The sequence below is a fragment of the Centruroides sculpturatus genome, unplaced genomic scaffold (genome assembly GCF_000671375.1).
Source record: "Centruroides sculpturatus isolate CEXI.00-Female unplaced genomic scaffold, Cexi_2.0 scaffold21, whole genome shotgun sequence".
NCBI lineage: Eukaryota > Metazoa > Arthropoda > Arachnida > Scorpiones > Buthidae > Centruroides > Centruroides sculpturatus.
This window is the reverse complement of record NW_019384490.1, coordinates 232460-257954: the sequence shown is the minus strand read 5'-3', so window position 1 is coordinate 257954 and position 25495 is coordinate 232460. Positions and strand designations below refer to the sequence as shown.

General features: G+C 29.5%; 1 protein-coding gene across 3 annotated transcripts in view; it reads left to right on the top strand.

Annotated features, from left to right (window-relative positions):
- LOC111621744 (WD repeat and FYVE domain-containing protein 3-like) overlaps positions 1–25495 on the top strand; it is a 169344-nt gene that overhangs the window by 50301 nt on the left and 93548 nt on the right. For all 3 annotated transcript variants that reach the window (XM_023363972.1, XM_023363971.1, XM_023363973.1), the window contains 8 exons: positions 4531–4717; positions 4783–4943; positions 6864–6919; positions 6995–7141; positions 14248–14345; positions 22405–22580; positions 24197–24289; positions 24689–24882. In XM_023363972.1, coding sequence (XP_023219740.1) covers positions 4531–4717; positions 4783–4943; positions 6864–6919; positions 6995–7141; positions 14248–14345; positions 22405–22580; positions 24197–24289; positions 24689–24882 — 1112 coding nt within the window. The remainder of the gene's footprint in view (positions 1–4530; positions 4718–4782; positions 4944–6863; positions 6920–6994; positions 7142–14247; positions 14346–22404; positions 22581–24196; positions 24290–24688; positions 24883–25495) is intronic.

Here is a 25495-nt window from a genome sequence, read left to right as displayed (position 1 = left end):
GAAACCAATTAAAAAAACCAATAGCAGTGAAAATAGGAGGCAAAAACATAAAAAATGTCCAAACGTTAAAATATCTAGGAATCTTTTTTGACAGGAATTTAAACTGGAAGACGCATGTACACGAAGTATATGGTAAAATGATAGAAAGAACGAATCTGATTGAACACATCAGCAGAAACACCTGGGGTCTGGGCCCAAAGAATGCCCGTCTCATCTACAAAGGAGCCATTGAACCGGGAATATTATACGGAGTACAAGTATGGGGAGAAGCACTGGAGAAAAACTATAATAAAAAGAAATTAACAACAATACAAAGAAAAGCTGCCATTAGAATATGCAGGGCATATAGAACTTCTCCTACGGACGCCCTATTGGTGATGGCCAAATTAAAACCAATACATCTGGCTGCCAAGGACATCATATGGGAAAGAAGCCTAATCAAAGGAAAAAACAAGTTTAAAACAGAAGAACAGATAACGACGGAAATAAAGAAAGGCCAACTCCCCGATAACAAACAACTAATCAAAACAATTATAGAAAATGATACGGAAGACATAGACAAAACAACAATCATTGCCAATCCAGCAGAAAAAGAGACATACAAAATAAAATTGAACTACAAAGAAGCCACCGACAAAAGAAACATCATAAACATATACACAGATGGATCGAGAACTAGCACAGGGGTGGGAAGTGGAATCATAATTAAAGGAAAAAATGGAAATACAATGTATCAAGGTTCATTCAAAATAGCGGATTACTGTACAACTGTGCAAGCTGAGACATTTGCCATATATAAAGCTCTGGATCACATTTACAAAAATAAAAATCATTATAGAGGTGAATTAAACATTCATACGGATAGCCAAACGGCTCTGTCAATTCTTAAAACAAAAAACAGGAAAACTAAATTAACAAATGAATTGATACAGATATCTGAAAAAATACAAAGAATCCGGAACATCACTTTCAGCTGGATTCCAGGCCATCAAGGCCATAAAGGAAATGAGATGGCGGATGAATTAGCCAAAAGAGCGACAAGAACTGACATAAATAGGATCTATACAAGGATTCCAATAAAGGAAATTAAAAAACAAATTAAGAATATAACGGAAAAAATATGGCAACAGGAATGGACAACATCTACAACTGGCCGCAATTGTTTCAAGTACTTCCCTAACATAAAAGACAGATTACAAAACAAAGTTTTTAATCTCTCATTTGGGATCACACAATGTATAACAAATCATGGTAACTTTAAAGCATATTTACATAGATTCAAGAAAATAGATAATCCCTATTGCGACATTGATACCACTAAAGAAGACAACGCTCACCATTATTTAATGGAATGCACCAAATTTAATAATCAACGAGAGACCTTTATAGAAAAATGCTTACGTGCAGGCCATAATTGGCCCCCGAGAGACACTGATCTAGTAACAGATAAAAACCTGTTTAAAGCTTTGGAAAAATATATAAACGACACTAAGGTGCTTATTGAAATTAACCACAAAAACAAACATCAAAAGGATGACAGACAAAATAGTGACAACAAAGAACACATGACTGACAACTCGGAAGAAGAGGAAGACATCATCAGAAGGGAGGATGATGAAAGTGATACAGGAATTCAGACTACAACAGGTGAAGAAAGGGGAGTAGAGAGTGAGACTTCTGCGTGAAAGCGGACGTTGAAACAAAACTACATGGAAGTATATGGTCACGCAAAACAAGGCAATGAGTCACTTGTAAATATTTTTATTATTTCAATTTAACCAACTGGTTTAAAATTATTCTACAAGGTCTCCCACCATTGTAATAATCCTTCGAGAAGAAACTTTGAAATTATACTCTTTTCCTTGCTTGGCAGTTGAGACTGTAAGTACCAGTCCAACTTGCCATGCTTGCCACATTCACTTGATTTGGAGCAGAAAGGACTACCATTGATAGTCCCATTCCCGCGCTGCTCCAATTATTATTGTTAACCCTCAAGGGCTTATGTAATCAGCAATTCTAATTTCTTACATAATATAAGTTATTGTAAACATTGTCGGGACTTAAACTCTGGAAAGACTCCAGCTGTATTATAATTGTATATATTGTATTATTTTGTTCAAAAAATGCCGATGCAGACGCCACGAGTCCCATGCCTTCTTTCACACTATCCTATCTTTCTTTCTTTTCACACTTCACATCTCATGCTTTCTCTTCTTTCCTACTTCCAAGGGCTAAGTATGTCGCTTAAAAGACGGACAGCTCTCTAATCTCTTTTCTCAGAAGTATCAGAAGCACCCTGTTGGGTCACTGCTAACATGAATGCATGATATGATATGGGTGGACAGGACACCATTATGCACATGTATGGTGTCCTGCAACATTTCAGTACACAGTTACTGCTATTGGTTCTCTAGTTCAGTGTTTTTTAACCTTTTTGAATACGTGACCCCTTTACAAGTTAAAAAATTCAGGCGACCCCCTAGGGCCATATTAAAACTATATCAGTGATTTAAAAAATTATGTATTTAATTTTCTTTCAGTTGAGAGAAATTACTGTTGACTAAAATGAGAATTTAAGGAGAATCGACAATAACTTAAGACACGTATAGTATGTTACCTTTTTTTTTAGGATGAGAGTTTTTCACTTCTACTTTTCTACTTATTATTTCTTTTTACATGTCAGCTCAACACTTTTTCAGCAATCATTTTCTGGGCTGGGCCGTACCCACCCAGGCCCCTCCCAGGCGACACCCATCATTCGGACCTAAATGTCAATCAAAAAACCAACTGTACTGTATAATAAACACTGAATTTCTCGCTGAAATTGTAGTTTTTTTAATGTAGTGTAGGACCTACAAGCACTTCTCTTTTTCTTTTACCCGCAACCCACAGGTTGAAAAACACTGCTCTAGTTCATCCAAACTCCTAGGCTGTCCAACTTGGCATTCCAGGTGATCCCAGACATGCTCAATTGGTGACAAATTAGGGAACTGTGCAAGTCAGGGAAGTGTTGCAATGTGGCAAATGCACTCCTGTGACACCCTTACAGTATGTGCTCAAGCATTGTCCTGTTGGAAAATGGCTCTTTGGAGCCCTACTATGAAAGGCAACACATATGGCTGCAGGATGTCATTAACATACCTCTGGGTTGTCATGGTCCCTTGGATCACTATTAGAGGTGACTGGCTATCATATGTGATGACACCTCAGATCATCACAACAACTGTGAGGGCAGTGTGCCACTCCAAATTGTATGCAGAATTGAAGCATTCACCATAGGGCTTCCAGACACAAACATGGCCATTGTCAGTGCCCAAACTGAATTTGGATTCATTGCTATAGATGACCCAGTTCCATTCTGTTGTGGTCCAATCCTGACAGGAGCAACATCACTCCAAATGGAGGCAGTGGTTGATGGCTATCAATGGCAGCACACTTAATGGCCACTGCAATATCAAATGATCCTCTCCCAGGCACCTCAAAATGGTATGGACAGATACAAGGGCCTGTAATGATGGTGCCACCTGTGTCTGGATGGCAGACAACAATATGGTTGACTGTGTGCATGCTTGTCAGAGGACTAGGCAATCCTCTCTGCCAGTGGTCTATCAAGGGCATTCTGAACCTGGATGCCATGTGTGTGAGCTCTCTCTTGTCCACTTGTCCCAACACCTCCTAATAGTGCTATCAGAACAGTCTTTGTGGCAGGCTGTTTGGTGAGATGACATCCCTCTGCAACAGGATTCCTTTGTGTGTTTTTTTTTTTTATAGGACAAGGGGGGTTTTTTTTATAGGACAAAGGGGGAATGCTCTCTTCTGGCATTATGCAATGAGCTATCATGCTGTAACTCTTATTATTTCCATATCTGCTTGAGACTTATTTGCATGCCAAGTTTTGCAGCAATACAACAATTCCTTCTTGATATGCTAATTTTTATGGTAGTGTAAATTAGTACTGTATATTATTTGCATATCTCTTTAACTTTCTAACCATTGAAATCTTCAACATAATCATTTGTTTTGTTTAGAAATTTTATTTATCACATCTAAGTTTTTCTTTAAATTTTTATTTTGTCATATTTCATACAGGATTGTGTTTAAAATTAATTTTTTTTTTTTATATTCTGTCAATAAAATCAGTGAAATTTTAATTAAGAGTAAAGTATACTTTAGAATTAAGCTTATGTTGAATTGTACTGAGTGTTTTAATTAGTATAAGAACATCATAAATGAATTATTTAAGTTAACAACTATTTATTTTTTATATTTTGCCATGTTTAAGAGAAAAATAGAACTTTTACACAATTTTTAAATTAAAAAATTAGAAAGAAAATTTTAATGGAACTGAATAAAAAGTGTATTTAATGATTATAGTAATAGATAAGCATGAAAATTATAGATAAAATAGAACACATAATGTTGATTTATAATTCTTTCTTGATAAGAAAATATTAAGAAAGATATGTAAATAAAAAAAACAATTTTTTTTAATTATTTATTTAATTAATAATTAAAATATTCACTTTTTAGATAAAGAATGTGTTTCATTATGTGTGGAGAATATGCAGAGAGTTCAAGAATTATCTCCTTTAGAAATTGTGGAAATGTTTGTTACAGTCTTCTGTTTTTTGAAAGATTCAAGTGAAGTTTCACAATCTCTATTGGATGATTTTCGTTCTTGCCAAGGATATATTTTTCTTTCAGAATTTCTTTTGAGGTAGATTTTTTAATTTTAAATATTTTGTAGTGATTGTTTTAATAAAATATAATTATAAACAATAGAATGGAGCAAGATACATCACAAGAGGCTTGTGAAGCATTAAGAAATTTAGTCCTTTTAATAGCTTCACTTACAATTTGTGGATTTATAGAATTAAAACCAAGCCAAGCTAGTACTGGATCTCTCTTCCAAATTCCTGGATTTCAGTTGCCTCAACCATCAGGTATGTTAGCTTTTATTGAATAAGCTTAATAAATGTAATATTTTATTATTTAGCATTATAGTGATTAACTAATGCAGGTTTTAGGTATAAATACATATTTTTATTTAATTGTAAATGAAATCAAAGTACATATTTTAAATAACATTTATTTTATTCTTCTTAGAATATTTTATGTTAATTAAAAAATATATATATTGAATCTGTAATTTTAAAAGAAAAAATGTTATATCAAAAATTTCTGGGCTAGATTTAATGTCTAGGTTAAATTTAAATGATCTTTGTGATTATATACTATTTAAAATTAATATATTTTGGAAGAACTTTGGATTGCAGTTCTGATAATAAGGCTGGATTGCATTCTCATGTTAAACAAAGTTAGAAGTTCTATTTTAAGTTAAGGTTTATTCATGTATATGTAAACTGGATTAAAGTTATTTCTAAATTGCAATCAATAGATGATAATATTCCTGTTTATAATGTAAATTCTTGAATCATTAATTATATTAATCAATTCAAATATAACTGAAGAAGTTTGGTTTTACTCCTATTCAATGCTTCCATTTTAGTAGTTTCTAGTAATCACTGAATTCAGCATTCACAGTTTGACATTGGATTGTTGAATCAGATCTACCAAACAAGTCATTTCACTGCTGTTCACTTTTGAAGTGAACTTAATTGGTGATGCCTTGTTCATTATCTGTTACTTCATTAAAGCTTTGATATTCACTTAAAATCAATAACTCATTTTAATTTTTTAATCATTGTTTAAAGGATTTTTATATTTTATATTAAATAATAAATATTTAAAACAAATGGTTTCTTTTTTAATCTTAGCAATTGCATCCATATATTTGAATAGTATTTTTCTTGCAGGAAGTCATTTTCTCTGTTTTGAATATAAAATGGACAAAATATTATATAGTATCAAATATAGAAATCATTCTAGCGACAATCTGAGAAGCTGATTAAATATAATGCATTTAAAATTAATCTGTTATTTAAATGTTTAAGAAAATTAATATATTTATACATGGTAGATCCAAAAGTTTGGGGACAATGTTTTAAACTATTCAAGACAATGAATAGTTTAAAACATTGAAGATGAACAACCATCTTCGATCACTAATCCCTTTGGGTGACGATACACTTTTTCCAGCATTCATATAGCTTCTGGAAACATTGCTGTAAGCCATCTTCTGCAACTATCTATAATGTCTTCTGTGATGCTGCTTTTACTTGATTTGATGACTCAAAATGATGTCCAAATGATCTCAAGCAGTTTATAATGATGGACTCATTGAAATACATTTTATGTACAGATATGTGATGTTTACATTAGTCCATCCATCATAAACTGCCTAGTTTTGACATCATTTTCAGTCATCATAAAATAGATACAAGCAGCATCAAAGGAGGCATTATGGATAGTTGCAAAAGATGGCTGACAGCAATGTTTCCAGAAGCTGTATGAGTGCTGGAAAAAATGTATCATCATCCAAGGGGATTAGTTTGAAAGTGGTTGTGCATCATCAGTATTTTAAACTATTAAGACAAGGAACTACATGTTACAAAAATGATGAGGCAGTCCTTTAATTTAGAATTAAACTTTATTCTAATCTAAGACACTTGTATACAGGCACTTGTTCACACATCCATAACTTGGTGGGCAACTGAGAAACAGGTTTCTTCTTGTTTCAAGCAGTCTTGCACGGTGTTTCCAGTTCATAGACAGTTTGCTATATCAACACATGCTTTAGTTTAGAATAATTATATTTCCCTACTACTACACATCAAGTCCCTGAACTTTTGGATTCTACTATGCATATATAGTATTTTTAATTTTTGATGGATTATATTTTTTACTCAAACTACTAAAATGAATATTTTTATTGTTTTATCTTTCTTTATTTGATATTAAAGGAGCAAGTGTAAGAAATATTCAAGCATTTCAAGTATTACAGTCAGTTTTTTTAAAAGTAAGTTAAATCAACCTATTGTAATTTTGAAAATTTTGCAGTAAATTCTCATATTAAAAAATTGTTTCCAATTAGACTCAAACAACATATTTATCTGGTTTACTCTTGGATGCTATCAGTACTGTTTATCATTCAGATAAAGCAAATTATTTTATTTTAGAACCTCAACATACACTTTCTCAGTTTGCAGAAAAGATTCATCATAAACCTACAGAAATTCAGGTAATTTTTTAAAATTGTTTTTTTTTTTAAATTAATTTTTATATGAATTATTGAAATAATAAATTAAAAACAACATACCATGCATACAAAATTTTCAACAAATAATGTGTATTTGAACTAAATTCAAAAAATGGAACCTTGGAGATCTGGGAAATTTTTAATGCATCAATCGATGGAATGTACATTAATAGTAAAGACTGTGAGACATTGGGCCAGTTGAATGAAAAGTAGTAAATATAAAAACCACAAAAAAAACTGGAACAATATATAGACTCTCACCTAAACATCAAATTTCAGCCACTCATTAATTAGCCTTCATCAGGAAAAGTCAAATAAAAATAACTGTTCTATTTATAGAATGTTGCTGCATTGTACACGTAATTTTTAAATTTTTTTTAAAATTGGTTCAAACATTGGCTGTGACATATATTAAGCAACATATCATTTCCTTTAAGAGTGTAAATAATATTTCCATGCATTTGGTATGGGAATGTAATTCGTGTTGATGCATGTTCCTCTTATGTCAGCCCTGTAGATTTCTGCGGCCTCTAATGTTCTTAAATTTTGTCTGTCGAATATCTTGTGTTTTTGTGTCGAATATCTGTTGAATTTAGGTGTTTTCCTGAAAATTTCACGTTTAGGTGAGAGTCTATAAGTAGTAAATACTTTTATTACAATTTTTCTAGCATTTACTAGAAGTTCGATGAATAAAAGTTAAAATAAATGCTTTTACTAACAGTAAAAGGTAGTAAAAGCAAAAAGTAAAACCTTGGTTTTATTCACATTGATTATAAAGACTAGTAAATGCTTATAAATCTGTGAATAAAAACAAGTGAAAATCATTTTGAAAATAAAAGAATTATATATAATCTTAAAAGTATTTCCTTTTTTAAGTAAATACTTCAAAACATTGAAGGTAGCTGTACAGGTACCTATAAACACAAGTGAAAAGTTTCATATTCATATATTTTTGATTTTCAACATAGAGAAAATGGCTTTGTTCTATCCAACAATGTTGTCAAGAAAACTAAGCAGTATAGACCCAGAAACAATATGATAACTGCTGATTTCAGGAAATTATATCGATTTGATGAAGAGAATGTGGAGTGGATTGCCAACCACTTTCTTGGTTGTAAAAATGAGACAAGGAGAGGTGCTCTTTCCTCCAAAACTAAAATGATGATATTTCTAAGATACATTTCTAATCCGGGATTTCAGACAGGAGTTGCAAACAACATTGGCATTCACCCAAGCACTGTCAGCAAGACTATTAAACAGGTAAATTTGAAAGTTATGCACTATTATTTACAGAAAACTGAGTTACAATACGTTTATTGCTATTTAGATAACTGACTGCATTATTGCAAATGCAGGGGACTGGATAAGGTTTCCGAAAACATTTAGCAAAAATGAAACTGCGAAACAGAATTGGTGAAAATGATTCTCGGTTCCAAATTGTATTGGAACACTTGACTGCACATACATGCGAATCTTGAAACCTGGCTTTCATGGGGGACGAATTTGTCAACAGGAAAAGAGTTTTGACAATAAACATTCAGGTCACATGCAATGCCAACGACTGGTTTACTAGTGTCAATGTGCATTGGCCTGGATGTGTTTGTGACAGTTGAATTTAGAAATGCTGTGCAGAATGTAAGTTATGATGAAGTCCAAAGATGTACTTCTACTCACAGATGCTGGCTGTGGTATTGCATCATGGCTGTTGACTCCCTACAACAACTCTAAGACTCTTGAAGAAGAACACTTTAACAAAGTGTTTATGAAGGAGTGTGTTATTATTGAATGCTGTTTAGGGCAGATGAAACAGGTTTCCTATTTTGGCCTATATAATGAGAGTTGTGCTCAATCGAGTACCTTCTTTAATTAATCATTTGTTGCTTTCTCCACAACACATCAAAATACCTAAATGATGACTGCTTGGATTTCTCTGAAATATTGCTGGATTGCAATGATTCAGACAATGATCCATGTGAGGAAAGCGAGGCTCAAATTCAAAAACAAGGAAAAGACATTGGGAAAACCATCACTGAATTTTGTACTCTAATCAATAAACTCTGTGACTTTCTTTTTTGGCTTTTGTAGCAAAATAAAAAGACCAAAAACATAAATGGATCAAACTAAATAAATTTGTAAGATAATCATTTTGAAAATAAAAGAATTATATATAATCTTAAAAGGTCCACCGGGGACAAATTTATAGAACCACTGAATATTGGTAGTTGGTTGTACGTTCTTGCCTGACCAACAAGCCAACCACATGGAGTTTTCTGGGTTTTCTTCAAGTTAGTAATATCTGAATAAGGGCCACTTTCCCATAAAAAACCTTCCGTGAGATATTCCCCCTCAAAAGAGTGTTCATATGTCACATTGCCGTAAATGAATACAACCAAACCAAACTATAAACTCAAAAAAATGTGATTAAAAACTCAAACTTTATTATTTTGTCAGGCAGAATCACTTTATTTATTTGTCATACAAACGTTTTTAACCAATTTGCAAAGTTTCTGAATATTCTGATTCGGAACTTGATGGCAATAAAAATACGATCAGTGAGGGCAATTCATTGAGTTGTCCCTTCTGCATCCTTATGTATTCCAGTTGTTCAAGAAGCAACAATTATTGTAACTTGCTGTTTGATAAGAATTCAAATTTCTCTGTTTCCGGAAGAATACATTCTCTTTTCTTTTCATTTCCAGTGTGTGGAAGAGGCATGGAAGATATAAAAGACTGCTCTTCAGCCCTTTCATCCTTCTCATTGTCAAACTCACTTCGGTTTTTGACTGCTGGGGCCTGGCAATATGCCTACAGACTGTGCACCTATAATTAACAAAAATTAATTATTTGCTAGTTGAAAGTAACAGATCAAAAATTGCCTTCATTGATCGATGATTTGTTCTGCCAAATCAGGACAAATTCGTAACTTTATTGTTTACTTACTTGCAATACAATTTACAGTTGGGTTCGTCTCTCCATCCAGCAAATCAAAAATCACCTTTTCCCATTCTTTTAGCACAACCGAGTTATTTCCAGTCTGTTTTAGATTTGTCTTCTTTTTTAAGTTGATTTTAATGTTGTTCAGCTTCGTCATGAGTTGTTCATCTCAATTGCATGATTTATCTTCAGTTCTTCAATCATTTGTTGAAGGGCAATTTCTTTTTTTCTTTTAATAGCAGGAACCTGTGACTTGTCTAATTATTATCTATATTTTTTTTAAAACATTAGCAAAGATCAGGTGGCTTCCTTCTTCACATGGCGACTCCATTTCGATAGTGTTGCCAGTATTTACTTAAAAGTGTAATCATTTACTAATAAGTAAAAGTAAACTTTTATTCACACATAAAAAAGTAAGTACTTTTACTTCAAAGCTTTTACTTACAGTAAGTATTTTTTCTTTTACTAATTACTTTTAAACATTTACTACTTTTTATTCAAATGGCTCAATATCTGTTGCATGGCAGTCATTAGTTTATAATCCTATAAAGGGAAGCAGATAAACGAAATATGAACATGTTGATACTATGGATAAATTAGTATAAGTACTACAAGCATATATTTTCATGTCATAATAATTTTATTTGTATAAATTTTTATTTTATAATAATAATTTGTAGAGTAGATGAAAAATATAACACATATGTGTTAAACATTCAAAAATCGGTTGATATCAAAAGGAAAACAATTTTAAAATATGTTCTAAAAATAGAATCTCTAAAGTTTGGTAAAGTTCAATGCTTGATGAAGGCTCCTAAAAGAGTTGAAAACATTCCACTTTTTTGTATTTAATTTAAATACATATTTGCTGGAAATTTTGTATGCATGGTATGTTGTTTTTAAATTTTATACATTTCAGCTATTAGAGACTTTTATATTGAAATACAGTAGAGCATCGATTATCCGACCCCTGATTAACCGTCACATTGGTTAACCAACCGTTCTAGTCGGCAAATTCAAATGTCTGCTAGTGATGTGGCGCTACAATATTTGGCTATGTTTTGGCTACTTTAATAGTATTTTTACGTGTTTTAGCTAGCAACATGGCTCGACCATGAAAGGGAGCCAGTATTTAGACGAGGTTTAATTTTCTAATTTTTAACGATACAATAGCAACGATTATTATGTAAAAAAAAATTTTTGTTAGGCTTAACATCGATGAAAATTCAATGTGAAGTAGGTTAATAGCGATATACTAATATACTAATTACATGAGATATACTAATATACTATACTAATAATGTATTTTTTCATATTTTTCGGTTATCCGTTTTTTCAGTTATCCGACCAACCCCAGTCCCCAATTGAGTCAGATAATCAATGCTCTACTGTAATATAAAAAACAATAGAATCCATGATGATTTTACTGAAAAGAAGCTTATTAATAGAAAATTTGTGTATTAGACCATGTTTGAATATCAAATTCAAATTATATTTGAAGTGGGCTAAGAAGTTCTGGCATTTCAGAAAAGAAATTGATCGAACTCTTTAGCTTTCTTAAAAGAAATCTAATGTTAGCCTTATTGGACCATTCTTCTTCGAAAAGAACGTTACTTCTGCTGCATATGTTGAATTATTGGAAAAGGAGTTTTATCCCAAAGTGCTTGTTGGGCATAAACATTGTTGTGTTTGGTTTATGCAACATGATGCAAGGCCTCATTGCACAAATCAAGCATTCAAAAGCCTTTACTGCATGTTTAAGAAGTGTGTAATCTGATTGGATAATGAAAAATGTGGTGTTGGCATGGAGTGGCTGCCTTATAGCCCTTATTTAAATCCATGTAATTTCTTTTTATGGTGCTCTTTTAAAGATAGAGTATATCACAATGCTCTTATATCTAGTATTATTGAGGAGTTGATAGACACATTAAAAAAAATAATGGTTATTCCAAGAAAGACCTTTATTACTGTTATTGAATGTTTCAAAAATCGATTAAAAACAATTATTGTGAGTGAAGGTAGTCTTTTTGAAAACCTGATTCATTAAATGGCAACAAATTCTGTATAATATGCTTTTTGAGTTTTCATTTTATCTCATGTAGTGTAAAAGTTATTAAAAGTTTTGCATGAATAAAAATCACCCTGTATTTTTCTAGACTTAGCTGGATTATCGTTTTAGCCCTGTGGTGGTATTGTGTCATACATACATTTTTTTTTTTGCTAAATATTCTACAAGTTTTATTTAGTACCCATGTGTTGTTGCTATTCTCTTTATGTGCTTAAGCTCTATGATCATATCCTCAATATTGATTCAATGGATAAATGCCCTCCTAACTAATGATCTAAAAGCGGCTAATTTATACTTAAATAGATCATTTAGTCAGCCAGAATGAATAAAGGAATGTATTCCAGTTTGTAACATGCATTGGTATGTATGGCTTCTTTAAATTCAATTTTAATATCTAAAAAATGAACTATTGTGTTGCTATGCTGTTCAACCTTAGGGTAAGATCATATGGATTCATGTTAATTCTGTTTAAAAAAAAGGTTTATATCTGGTTTATTTCATTATATACCTTTTTTTATAATGTTTGTTATAAAGCAATTTATATATTAAAAAAAGAATTTTAATTTGTTTATGTTATTTTTTAACCTTATGCATATCAAGTGTTCCTGGATTATAGTATTAGTGGCATTGGTTATAGAGATCAAAGACAATTATCCTATAATCTCCAAAAATTTTCAAAAATATGTAATAAGAAAGTGTGAGAAGTCAGGGGCATAAGATTTTCTTATGTCACTTACTGACACACAATTGTTAGATTGGCTCACTTATTCTTTTAGGAGGGCTTTAACTAATATGTTAAAAAGATCTAGATGGTAAGATCTAGATCACGTCAGGACCTTGACACCAGTTAATCTGTTATTTTACACGTGGATTAACATGCGTTATCTCTAATTTGTGAGTATGAGGAATGTAGGTAACTTGAATAGGAGTGAGTATGAATAGCTAACATTAACCAAACCAAATTTATAAAGTAAACCAAAACATTTAATAAATCAAAAAATATAAAATACACAAACGACTGAATAACAAATTGTCCTTAAACTTAAATCTAAATAACTAACTTAACCTAATCTTATTTTAAACCTGTCGAGAGAGAGAGTTTACATAGATCTAACAATTATCATATTACCTTCTCAGTTCTTTCAATCTTTCATTTTATGATAATCTTCTATCATCAATACTATTCTTCTTCTTATATCTTCTATGGCACTTTCCTTTAAGGATAACTTCTCTTATGACAATCTTGTTGTATACTTCATATGGAGGGCTCTATATGAAGTATACGACAAGGAAGAGGACTTTCAATTAACGAATTCATATGACAGACTTGTATGATGGACTTTCTTAGTGTGGCAATATCTCTTTCTATGGACTGCCCTATATCGTATGGTAGTTCTTTCAATGACTTTACAGAATTCGTGTGGCAATACCTCCTTCGACGGACTGCCCTAAATGGCGGGAAAATGTCCCTTTTATATCGGCCCTCTCTGACAGCCAAGTAGCATGTGCAAAAGCTCGACTCATCTCATGAGTCGGCTGTGGAAAGGAAATCAACTTCCTTTCTAAAATCGAAAGTTCTTTTTGACATCCGTTTTTGTAAAATTCGTTGAAGTTTAAAATATTATTTTCTATTAATTTATAAATCTTTTTCTCTCCTTGTTTATTTCTCCCAAAATGACTTTCCTTCTAAATCTAGATCCTCACAAAAGCCATCCTGAAAAATAATTTAGTTCAATGATGATTTTTAATGAAAAATACAATTCATCATGGCATGTTTTCATAGTGCTTTTGAACACAAATTTTATCTGAAAAATTATATCTGTGGCTAAAAATTCTAAATAAATTTTGTGAAAAATATACACAAATTTTTTGATAATGGAAATATTCAAATAATTTCAAAAATTNTAGATTAAAATAAACAATTTATAATAAAAATTAGAAAAAAATGAAAAATATAGTTGTAAGATATAAAGTCATAACAAGCAATTAAATAACGGTGTGTCATATTTTAAATTTATTTATGACTATAATATAACTTAAAGTCTTAAATAGTTTACATTTGACTAATTATAGTTTTTATTTACAGGAAAAATTTTTCAAATTACTTGAATTTATTGTATTTGATTTAAAATTTGTACCGTGCAAAGAACTAATAACTTTAAGTATTTTATTAAAGACGCAAAGGTAAAAAATTTTTAATATCTTTTTTATTATGAAATATGAAATTATGATAATTATTGGAAATTTGCTTTTATTTATTAGAATTTATAACTGATCTTTTTAATCAGCTATAATTATAAAGAATGTTAAACATAAATCCAAAATTAATAATGATTGAAAGAAATAAAAATATTTTTCAATGTTTAAAAATATAGTTTTTTTTTCAAATAAATATTTTATTGTACTAAGGAAAAAACCTTGTTACAGGGGGGATTATTTTTATAACAAACATAATGAATTTATAAATTGAATTACAACATATGTTATTACCAATTATAACAATTAAATCTTAAGAAAAAAAAAACAATAAAACAACTCTACAATAAGTATACAAATGAAATTATTGTCGAATGTTGTTAACTGGATATTAATTAATGTCATCATTATTAAACATATTGGTAATTTGAGTAAAGAAGTTGTTTAGTTTGTACATATTAGTTTTTGATAGATTTGTTATTCTTGAGGTATATTTTGAATCATAGTTCATACCAAGAATTTCTATTATTTGATATTTTTGATGAAATTTTTTATAGCTGTACAGTTTCAGTAGATAAGACACAGAAAAGTTATTTGACTTACACCAATATTAAATTTGATTGGTAAAATCTATGTAAGTATTATTAACTAATAAAGAATATTTATTAAGACGGAGTTGTAAGAATAGTCGTTTAATGTTCATATTGGCTATAATAAAACAGGAATTGGAAGGTATTTTTAAAATCTCGAGGTACCAGGGATGATAAGTTGATTTCAATATTGAATTTTGATCTTGAATTATAGATTGTGATATAGCCGATTCCATCATTAGTGTATAACCATTTTTCCAATCTGTATCAGATCTATCGAATAACGCACTTGAAATTTGATATGTTTGAAGTATATTATTAAATTTATATTGCCAAGTATGATTAGTAGAATTTAAGATACTAGTTTGATACATATTTTGGTGTAAAAATTTTATATTCTTATCGTCTGTATTTATAAGTCGGTAGTAAATTCTTATTAGTCTCTTTAAAAACCAAGGAAATAGTTGAATTCTGTTTGTTTCTGCTCTAATAGAATAACCTGGTACTGTCCTCTCAAAACCTGAATAATTTACGTAAGTAGGTAATATGAAATTTTTCAAGTTTATAAAAATGATCAAGAGCCCAGATCAGGCTGGCATAAAATATTGAAGGAAGAATTATAGCATTAAAAAATTTAATTTGGAGTTTTAAATCAGAAATCTTTAATACTGAACATAAATATATAGTATTATCGATAAGTGAATTGATTTTTATAGTAAGGATGTTTAAATGCTGTTGAAATAAACCATTCCAGCTAAAAGTAATACCCAGGTATTTTATATTGTTAACAGTTTCAAGAAGTCTGCCATCTAAATATAGGTCTTTTTCTTGATCAGATAGTTTAATATTTTTTCTAAAAATAATTATTTTTGTTTTTGAAGCGTTGATTGATAAATATAATGGTGATAAGTATTTATTTATTGTATCAATTTTATGCTGTAAAGTTATATGAGTTGGTGCTAATAATACTAAATCATCTGCATATAAAATATAGTTGAAACAAGGCCCATTAATGTATATTCCTTCATTATCCTTATCAAATAAATTATTTATGCCATTTATGTAGAAATTAAAAAGATTCAGAGAAAGAGGTTCATCATGAAGTATTCCTCGATTTGTAATAATTTCGGGATTAATTAAGTTGCCATTAACAATATGAAGTTTATAAGAAGAAAAAAGGTTTATATTGAATCTGAAAATCTATTACCTGCACCATTTTGTTTTAATTTATTTACCAATGTCGGAACATGAACAGAATCAAAGGCTTTGGTGATATTGATGAAGGCAGCACATATTTTCCTACTTTTTTCTGTAAATATATTTGAATAATTGAAGATAATAAGAAGATAGCAAATTCTGTATCCCTGGATTTAATAAAGGTATATTGAAATTCAGAGTTAAGATTAATTTCATGAGTCCATCTTAAAAATGGTTAGCTAAAATAGATGTAAAGCATTTCCTTAATACCAGTAGTAAAGCAATCGGATGATAGTTGCCAGGTTCTGTATGAAGTCCTTTTTTATAGATCATGACTAATTTAACAGTATTCCAAATTTCTGGATATTTTAATGTTTCATAAAAGTAATTGAATGAGTTGAGTAATAGTTGTTTGCCTGAAGGAGATAAAAATTTGACAAATTTGGAAGTTATCAAGTCAACACCAGGAGCTGATTTTAATTTCATTTTTTGAATTGAATCCTCAAGTTTGTCATAGGTAAACGGTAAATCGAGCAGACTATTATTCAAAGTAGGAGTTTTTAGGTTTGGTGGATTGTCAATATTTGAAAATCTATTAAAATATTGTTTTCAGGCTGATGTTTCTATGTTGATTTGATGGTCTAATTTTTTCTTACTTAGTTTCTGTATTGTTGTCCAGAAGAAGTCTGTATTTTTTGTAGTAATCAGTTGGTGTTGCAAATTTTTAAAGTAATTAAATTTTTTTGATTTTAATAAATTAAAATATATTGTTTTTAATTTTTTTATAGTTCATAAATAATTCATTTGAATAATTTTGCCTAAATTGATGTAAAGTTTTATTTTTCTTTCTTTTCACAGTATAGCATTGCAAGTCGTACCAGGGTTTTTTAAATGTAGAAATTTGCAGTCCTTTAGTATTTTAAATTTTTATAAATTGTTTAATTATATTTATTAATTGTAGGTATTTTCCATTATCATTGATTAGTCTGTTATTTGATGTAATTTTGATAAGTTCACTAATTTGTGAAAGATATGCTTGATAATTATAATAAATTGTTTGGTGAGATATAAATTCTTTTTCAAAAGTAGATATAGTTGACACTTCAAAAGAGGTACATATTGGAAAATGGTCAGTTATATAGATATATCACAATTCAAAATTTTTACAGCCATACACAAGTCTGACATTAAAGCTGAACAAATAGTCAAATCTATTACCAAGCATCCATTGTAGTTTGTGCATGTAAATTCTGAAGGGCAGTTGAATCTTAATCTTCCATTCATTGTATATAGTTGTAATTGGTTAGTATAGTTTAGCAGTTGCATTCCTAGTTTATTATATTTTTTATCTTTGAATTCTCGAATATTGTGGATTAATGTATTGGGACCATTGTATAACGTATCCATTTGTTGAGCAATTCTGGCATTCATATTGCCTATAATTATAACATATGCAGATATATATTTCAATTTTTTATATTGATCAAATATTTTATTCATAGTTTCTATTTGTTCCAGAGGTATGTAAATCAATAAAATTGTTATAACTTTTTGAATAACAATGTTATAGTTGAGTTGGTAACTTGCAGCATAATCATTATGTAATTATCAGTTTTTTGATGAAATTTAATGTCACCAATATTTTTTTAAATCAAACATAAACCTCCATGTGGACAACCTGGTCCATCAGGTTTTTTAGCTAATGTCGAAATAATATTAAATCGATCATTGTTTTTAAATAAATTAGTAATTGGAGAAGTAATCTATGTTTCCGTAAGACCTATAACATGATTATTATTTAATAAATAAGTAAAATTGTTACTATTGATTTTTCTGATTAGCCCTTGGCAGTTTCAATTAATTATTTGTAATAAGTTATTTTGTTGCCTTTTTCTCTTATCATTCTCTTCGTTTATATTAGTTGGGATGTTTGATTTATTAAGTTTTCTGAAGGAATATATTCTAAAAAATCTTTGGCAAAAACCAAATGATGTATTAAACTATAAGTAATTTAAGATAAAAAAAATCATCTTTTAATTTAATTTGAAATCCATGTTTTCTTAGATCAATATAATGTGGTAGAAGCATTTTCCTTCTTAAGCATGAATCCTTAACCAAATCTGTAGCCAGATTAATGTTCTGCCATTCTCCTAGTAATTTATTTTATTTTAACCTATTATAGTTCATCAGTATATTATTACATACTAGCTTACCCGTCGCGCATTGCTGCAATCTCAGAAGAAAGGAAATTCAAGCAAACTCGTTATGATAAAATTAAATTTTCATTTTATCATTTTTATTGAAACTTATTATATTATTCATTTTCATCGGGAAAACAAGTCGTTTCAATTCTATTTATTTATTGGAGTGCTTGTGGATACACGATATTTTTTTTTCCGTCTGGTGTGTACACGAATAAATCAGAAGGTTTTCCGACGCGTGAGCTGGCCACATACAGTTGTCCATGCGAGAAGCACGGATTCTCCAAATTTAACCCACACACTCGCAGTGATTGTCAGAAGTGCGATATTCCTCATTTTTATATATTTTTTAAAATCCTTTATAATTTTCTTTATTTAATTGCTCCTTCCTCTCTTCTTTGGCGTGTTGTGAAATTTCCGATAGTTGGATAATAAACCGTTTTATTGTAATTTGTCTTTTTAAATTATTTTGAGTCGATATTAAACTTTGGAAAAGGGGGATACCTAGATCGGTAAAATACACGAATTTCTTCCTACAACTTCGGTTGTTGTTTGGGGTACAGTTAAGGTTTTAACGAAGCTTGAGCAAATACATAATTAGCAAAAAAAAGTTGAAATAAAGTGATTAAACAAAAATTATTATAAATATCGTAAATAACAGTTCACAAATGCATATATAGAGATATTTTTTGAAGGGGGGAAATGGTCTTCACAATTTGAAATTGATCGAACACACTGTGCGCGAATGCTCGTGTAAATGCGCGCCATCTATTGTAGGATAAATGTACTTTGCGGGAGTGTATTAAAAAATTAAAAAAACTTTCCAAAGTTTCATGGCAATTGTACTATGCCACAAACCTTCGCCAGAGTATATTAAACAACTTCCAAAAGTTTCACGGCAATCAGATAAACGGTGTGGTAATGCATGAAGGACAGACAGACACACAGACATACATTCATTTTTATATATATATAGATTTGTTCTGATTTTAAAGTTACACATTTGATATTGATATTTTATATCTTCTTTATTAATACATGGCATTTTTAAACAAATGCAGGGAAATCCAGAAGTTCTTTATGATTCTTGTCTATCATAGTATTTGTAAAATCATATATAATTAATTTATTATTATTAACTCTGCAGTTCAGATGTCGGATGTTTCAGGATTAATAGATTCTGTTAAATTACTAATATTAGAGTTCTCACCTGAAGCAGTTGAAGAAACCGTTTTTCTTGTTTTTGTATAATTGATTATAAGATTTGTTTCCAATCCAGATGGTTTTATACCGCTAGACAATTGATTTGAATGGTTGATAGGTGGTCTGCCTTTTTTTGTAGGTGTTTTCTGTAGAGGTCCTGGGTTAGATTCAATGCTAGATATTAATAGTAACATAAGGATTAGTTTATAACTAATCATTACGACTCACAGAAATAAATATATTCTTAAGATAAATTATTGAAAAATAACTTTGATAAGGTGGAGAAAAAATTCACTAACAGTCTTGCCGATTGGAGNTACTCTTTTAAATATATTGCATTATAATGCAGTTTTTAAAGATGTTTATAGAGAAGTTGGTCTTTTAGAAGTATTAGTAACTTGTTTACATCGATATGCTGCTTTATTAAAAGAAGCTTATCCTGAAGGAACAGGAGAACAACCAGGTAATAACAATAAAAATGAATATTGATGATTTAATTATTTTTATACTGAATCATTGAGAAATTTATATTGATTACATTTTCTGAAAAATGTGTTCTCTAAAAGATTACAGAATCATCAACTTATTTCTCTTCAGAATTTTTGTTAGGATTTTCATTAGATAAATATAGATATTTGAAGAGTTGAAGGAATCCATAAATACGATTACAGCAGTCTTTGTATGTAGACTTGCCAAATTCTTAATAGCTGAATGATAATCATACATGCATTCTTTTGTAAGAGAGAGCAAATTGATGATTTTAAAACATGAAATATATATATATTTTTCATGTTTTAAAATCATTTTATGTTTATTTTTTAAATTAAAGTATCATTTTGCTGCAGACTTTTAAGAATTCACAAAGATTGCATCAACCACGAAATCATAAATATGAGAATGCTTTTTACTTGCTGACAAAGTCTACTTTAGCAATGTTGCACTATTCATTGGTATAAAAACTCGTGTCAAGACAGTGCAATTTTATAAGCAAAATGAAAAATTTTCTACAATTAACACTACATAAGAAGTCTGTAATGTTGCTCTGAATGCTGAAGATTTATCCTTTCATGAAAAAGCACTGAGAGTGCTGTGTCATCAATCAACAATTGTGTTTGTTACAAAAGAAATTTGAACATAGCAACATTGAAGCTGGGTCAGGAAGTATATGAGTATACCATGCTAGGATAGGATGCTAAAGCATCTCAGCCTGAAAAAAGATAATGCTAATTCTAAATTGAAAGTAAAGTGGAAAGAGCAGACAGGCATAAAAGCAAATGCATAAATTGTGTGATGTCACTTTTGCAATATGGGTTTAGAAACCTACTTTTTATGAGAAGCTGTTACTGATGGGTAAAATGCACAGACAGTGTTTTATCTGATAACAACATTATTCCACACATTAATGGTGTAGTCTACATGATGTTCACCATAGATATTATGGTGAATATCATGTGGACTGAAGCATTCATTAATGTGTGGAATAATGTTATGTTATCAGATGATTCCAAATTTAATCTGCATGAATCTAATGCAGATTAAATTTGGATTCATTACAGCAAACTTTTAATGCAAACTATGTTAAGCATAGAAAAAGCAAGGGATTACTTAAAGAAAGACAGTAAGGTTTTTGTTGAGTAAAATGGTTTGGAGCTGCATATCTACTAAAGATATCAGCAAACTATATTTTATAAATGGATCTGTGAATGCAGACTGAAAATATTTTATCTTCCAAGTAATTTGGTCCACTAATTAGAAAGTTGGGTACCACTGAAAGATCATAGATGAAGCAATTTTTATGGTTAATAACTTACCACATGTAATGTTAAAAACACAATATTGCAATATGGAAGCAGTTAATCTAGAACATCAGTTTCCAACTTATTTTTATTGCAGAACCCTTTTCATCTTAGTAAAAATTGTTGGAACTCTGACAGTTTTTAATGATTATAGATCAAATAGCAAATAGAAATACTAAAATCAATTTATTGAAAATGAAAAAAATCAGATTAATAATGGAAAGTAAATATTATTACATAATTCAAACTGGCCATTAATGTGAAGGGTTAAACTCTTTTCTTTCAATATTTTAAACAGTGCTATATTTTGTAAGTTTTTATAATAATTATTTTAACTAATTAAAATATTTAGATATAAAATAAATTTAAAATTATACATTTTAAGTTTACTAAGAAAAAGAAACAGAAAAATTAATCAAGATTATGAGGAATTGGACTTAAATTAATGATTTAATTTATTTCTTCTGTGTAGTAAATGACTTTTCTCATTGTTTATTTAAAAGATTCCTGTAAGGTTTGGAATATATTAATAGTATCTGATCTTGAATTTTGACACTAGATTGTTCAGTGTATTTTATCAGTTATCAAACTTTATACTTAAATATATAGATGCTAGATAATTGTCATATGATATTATCTAATAACTGTATTTTACACTGTTGTGAATTTTAAATTAATGAATCAATCTATCTATAAAAACCTCCAAAGAAATTCCTTAATTATTTTTAAATAAATTTATTCAAATTAAATAATTACATAAATATAAGAAAAAATTAAAAGTAAAAATTTCTTTGGTTAATCAAAATTAGCTCCATTAATTACAACAAATGATTTTTATTTACAATAAAGATATCTTAATTAGAAACTTGAAAAAATAATTTTATTTTTGCATTAAAACATTTTACATTTATTCAATATAGTAATTTTAATATAATTTCCTACTAACATGAAAACATATTTAATTTATTTATATATTTCACTTTATTATTTTTTAAACTAATAATCGTAAAATAAATCTTTGTAATATTTTTACATAAAATGTTTTTCTTTTTTTTTCCAGTTCAATCTCTTGCAGTATAATATGTTTGCGTACTCTTTTAAATATATTGCATTATAATGCAGTTTTTAAAGATGTTTATAGAGAAGTTGGTCTTTTAGAAGTATTAGTAACTTGTTTACATCGATATGCTGCTTTATTAAAAGAAGCTTATCCTGAAGGAACAGGAGAACAACCAGGTAATAACAATAAAAATGAATATTGATGATTTAATTATTTTTATACTGAATCATTGAGAAATTTATATTGATTACATTTTCTGAAAAATGTGTTCTCTAAAAGATTACAGAATCATCAACTTATTTCTCTTCAGAATTTTTGTTAGGATTTTCATTAGATAAATATAGATATTTGAAGAGTTGAAGGAATCCATAAATACGATTACAGCAGTCTTTGTATGTAGACTTGCCAAATTCTTAATAGCTGAATGATAATCATACATGCATTCTTTTGTAAGAGAGAGCAAATTGATGATTTTAAAACATGAAATATATATATATTTTTCATGTTTTAAAATCATTTTGGTTATATATATATATATAACCAAACTTTTTTGCATGCAGGACATATACAAAATTAATTATGAACTCCATTTTAATTATAAAGATGAAAACTAAATACAAGATAATTGTATAGGTCAAGAACTCACTATAATTGAAGTGTGCAAAACCACAACATAAATACCATTATTCTTTAAATATATTTTATTGAAGAATTGAATTCTAAATTCAATGTTTTCTGCTGCAAAAAATATTGTTTTGATAGTGGCACTGTAAATGGCTGTTTGTTGAAGTTAAATTTATGTGAAGCTGCAACATTTAAAGCACCAAAGTGCAAGTCACGTTATGGCTTATATTTACATCATTTTGATATTCTGAAGAATTTGTGACATAGTGAGTTCTTTACCAATTTATTGTAAAATTGAAATGAATTCATTTACTAGAAAAAGTGTTTTTTTTTTTTTTTTCACTTCTCCTGAAAAGTTTGGGTTTTTTGGCATTTATTATGGCATTGCACCAATTATGTGTATAATATGTTTGAAAATGAGGTGGTTGACAGCATTCAATCATTCTCAACCACTCTTCATTTCCTTAAGAGAATTACATTTCTTAAATTTACTTGTTTGATCAATCTTATGTTTCCTCAATTATTCTAAACTTCAAAATTTGAATCTAAAAATATAAATATATATCAGCTTGCTGGTAATTTCATTAGCATATCTAATATATTAATTTCTTATTTCTGTTTCTTGCCATGTAATATTTTGACATAACACAGAATAAACATTTTGTTGGGCTGCAATTTGAATAAGCTGTAGACCTATAAATTCCCACTGTTGTTTTTATTTGTCTGTCTGTCTTTCTTTAATCTCAAGGATGGAGTTAGGTGAAAATTGAGACCAGATTTGGAAAGCTTAGGGGCAGGAGGCCCAGTACATGAACTTTCAGTTTGCACTAGAAGTCACATTATTTCAGTTCAAAAATTTTCCCCTGAAAGGAGTTAGCATGGCATGATTTTGTTGCTAGCAGGTAAAGTATGATGTACAGGGGAAAAGATGCTACAAATTTCAGGTGGAGAGCATATATTTCAAATTAAAAATTGTAGCCAGGCATTGTGGTGATTAATAATTGCACATTGTACATAAAATTAGAGAACTAATAATATAATTAAAAACTAATGACTTAAAAATTCTTTATCCAAAGTTTTGCATGATTAATTGTTTGTGTATTTCACTGGATTAATCAAAATTATATCATAAAAATGTAAAATGAGATTTTTTATTATGCAATCTTAGGTAATATAGCAATTGCAGAAGAGCAACAAACACTTGGTTTTCTTGTGATGGAGGCATTAACTGCTCTTCTAAATGGAAATTCAAAAAATGCTAGTAAGTTGATGAATTTTTCAAAGTTTATTTTCATATTTATGTAGCTTGTTTTGCAATAATAATAATAATTTATCATTGAATAATGTGTGTAGATTTTTCATTGTTATTTGTATCATTTCTGTAAATCTCAAGCACATTTTAAAATATATATAAACATTTTGTGACTATTAAACCAAATTTTAGACTTTGTAATCTAACTTTTAGCATTATATTAATAAAGAAGATACACTTTTATTAATTAAAAATTTTTCTCAAGATATAAATGCATATTATAATTTTGATTTTAAATTAAATGATTATTATTAAATTCAAATTTATTTAAATTTTAAAATTATTTAATTTTTCATTTTCAGATTTATCAGTTTTTAAAATTTTATGATCTATTTATTTTCTTATTAGGTGTCTTCAGAGAATGTGGTGGTGCACGTTGTTCCCACAATCTTGTTCCTTATCATGTTTGTAGACAACCAGCTCTTGGAATTGTACAGCAATTAGTATTGAGTAATGGTGGAGATGACGATATGGGAACATTGTTAGGTTTAATGCATACAGCTCCTGTTTTAGCTTTGGATCTCAAAACTCACATACTCAAGGTATTTCGTATTGACATTTCTGTTTGCAATTTATACACATATTTTAATTGCATTAAATTATATATACATATACCAAACAATCACCCAAATTTTTATCTGATTATATTAAAGCTAATTAATAATCTGAAACAAAACACTTTGGCTAGAGGTAGGTGGTTAAGCTGCCATCTCATAATAAATTTAATAATTAAAAATAAATAAAGTTTTAATTTTAATTTAGAATACTCTGAAAGAAAAGGATTAGCATGGAGTGGGACTCAAGCATGCAACTCCTGCTTATCATGCAGATATGTTGCCAGTATGCTTCATGCATTTCCATCCAATTTTCACATCCAGAGCTCTTAATTAATTAATTTAAATATAACCATACTGGTCACTCATAGAACTCATAGAGGTGGTTAACACACATACACACACACACACACGCACACATTAACACACACAAACACGTTGCCAGGATTAATACATAAGTTGTCCGAGAGCCATGCTGGAGGGCCATGGACACTAGGTTGGTTGTTCCAATTTGGTACATGAGTGACTGGTATGATTATATCTAAATTAATTACATTACAATCTCAGTATTCTGACATACATATGACCAGAATAGTGTCAG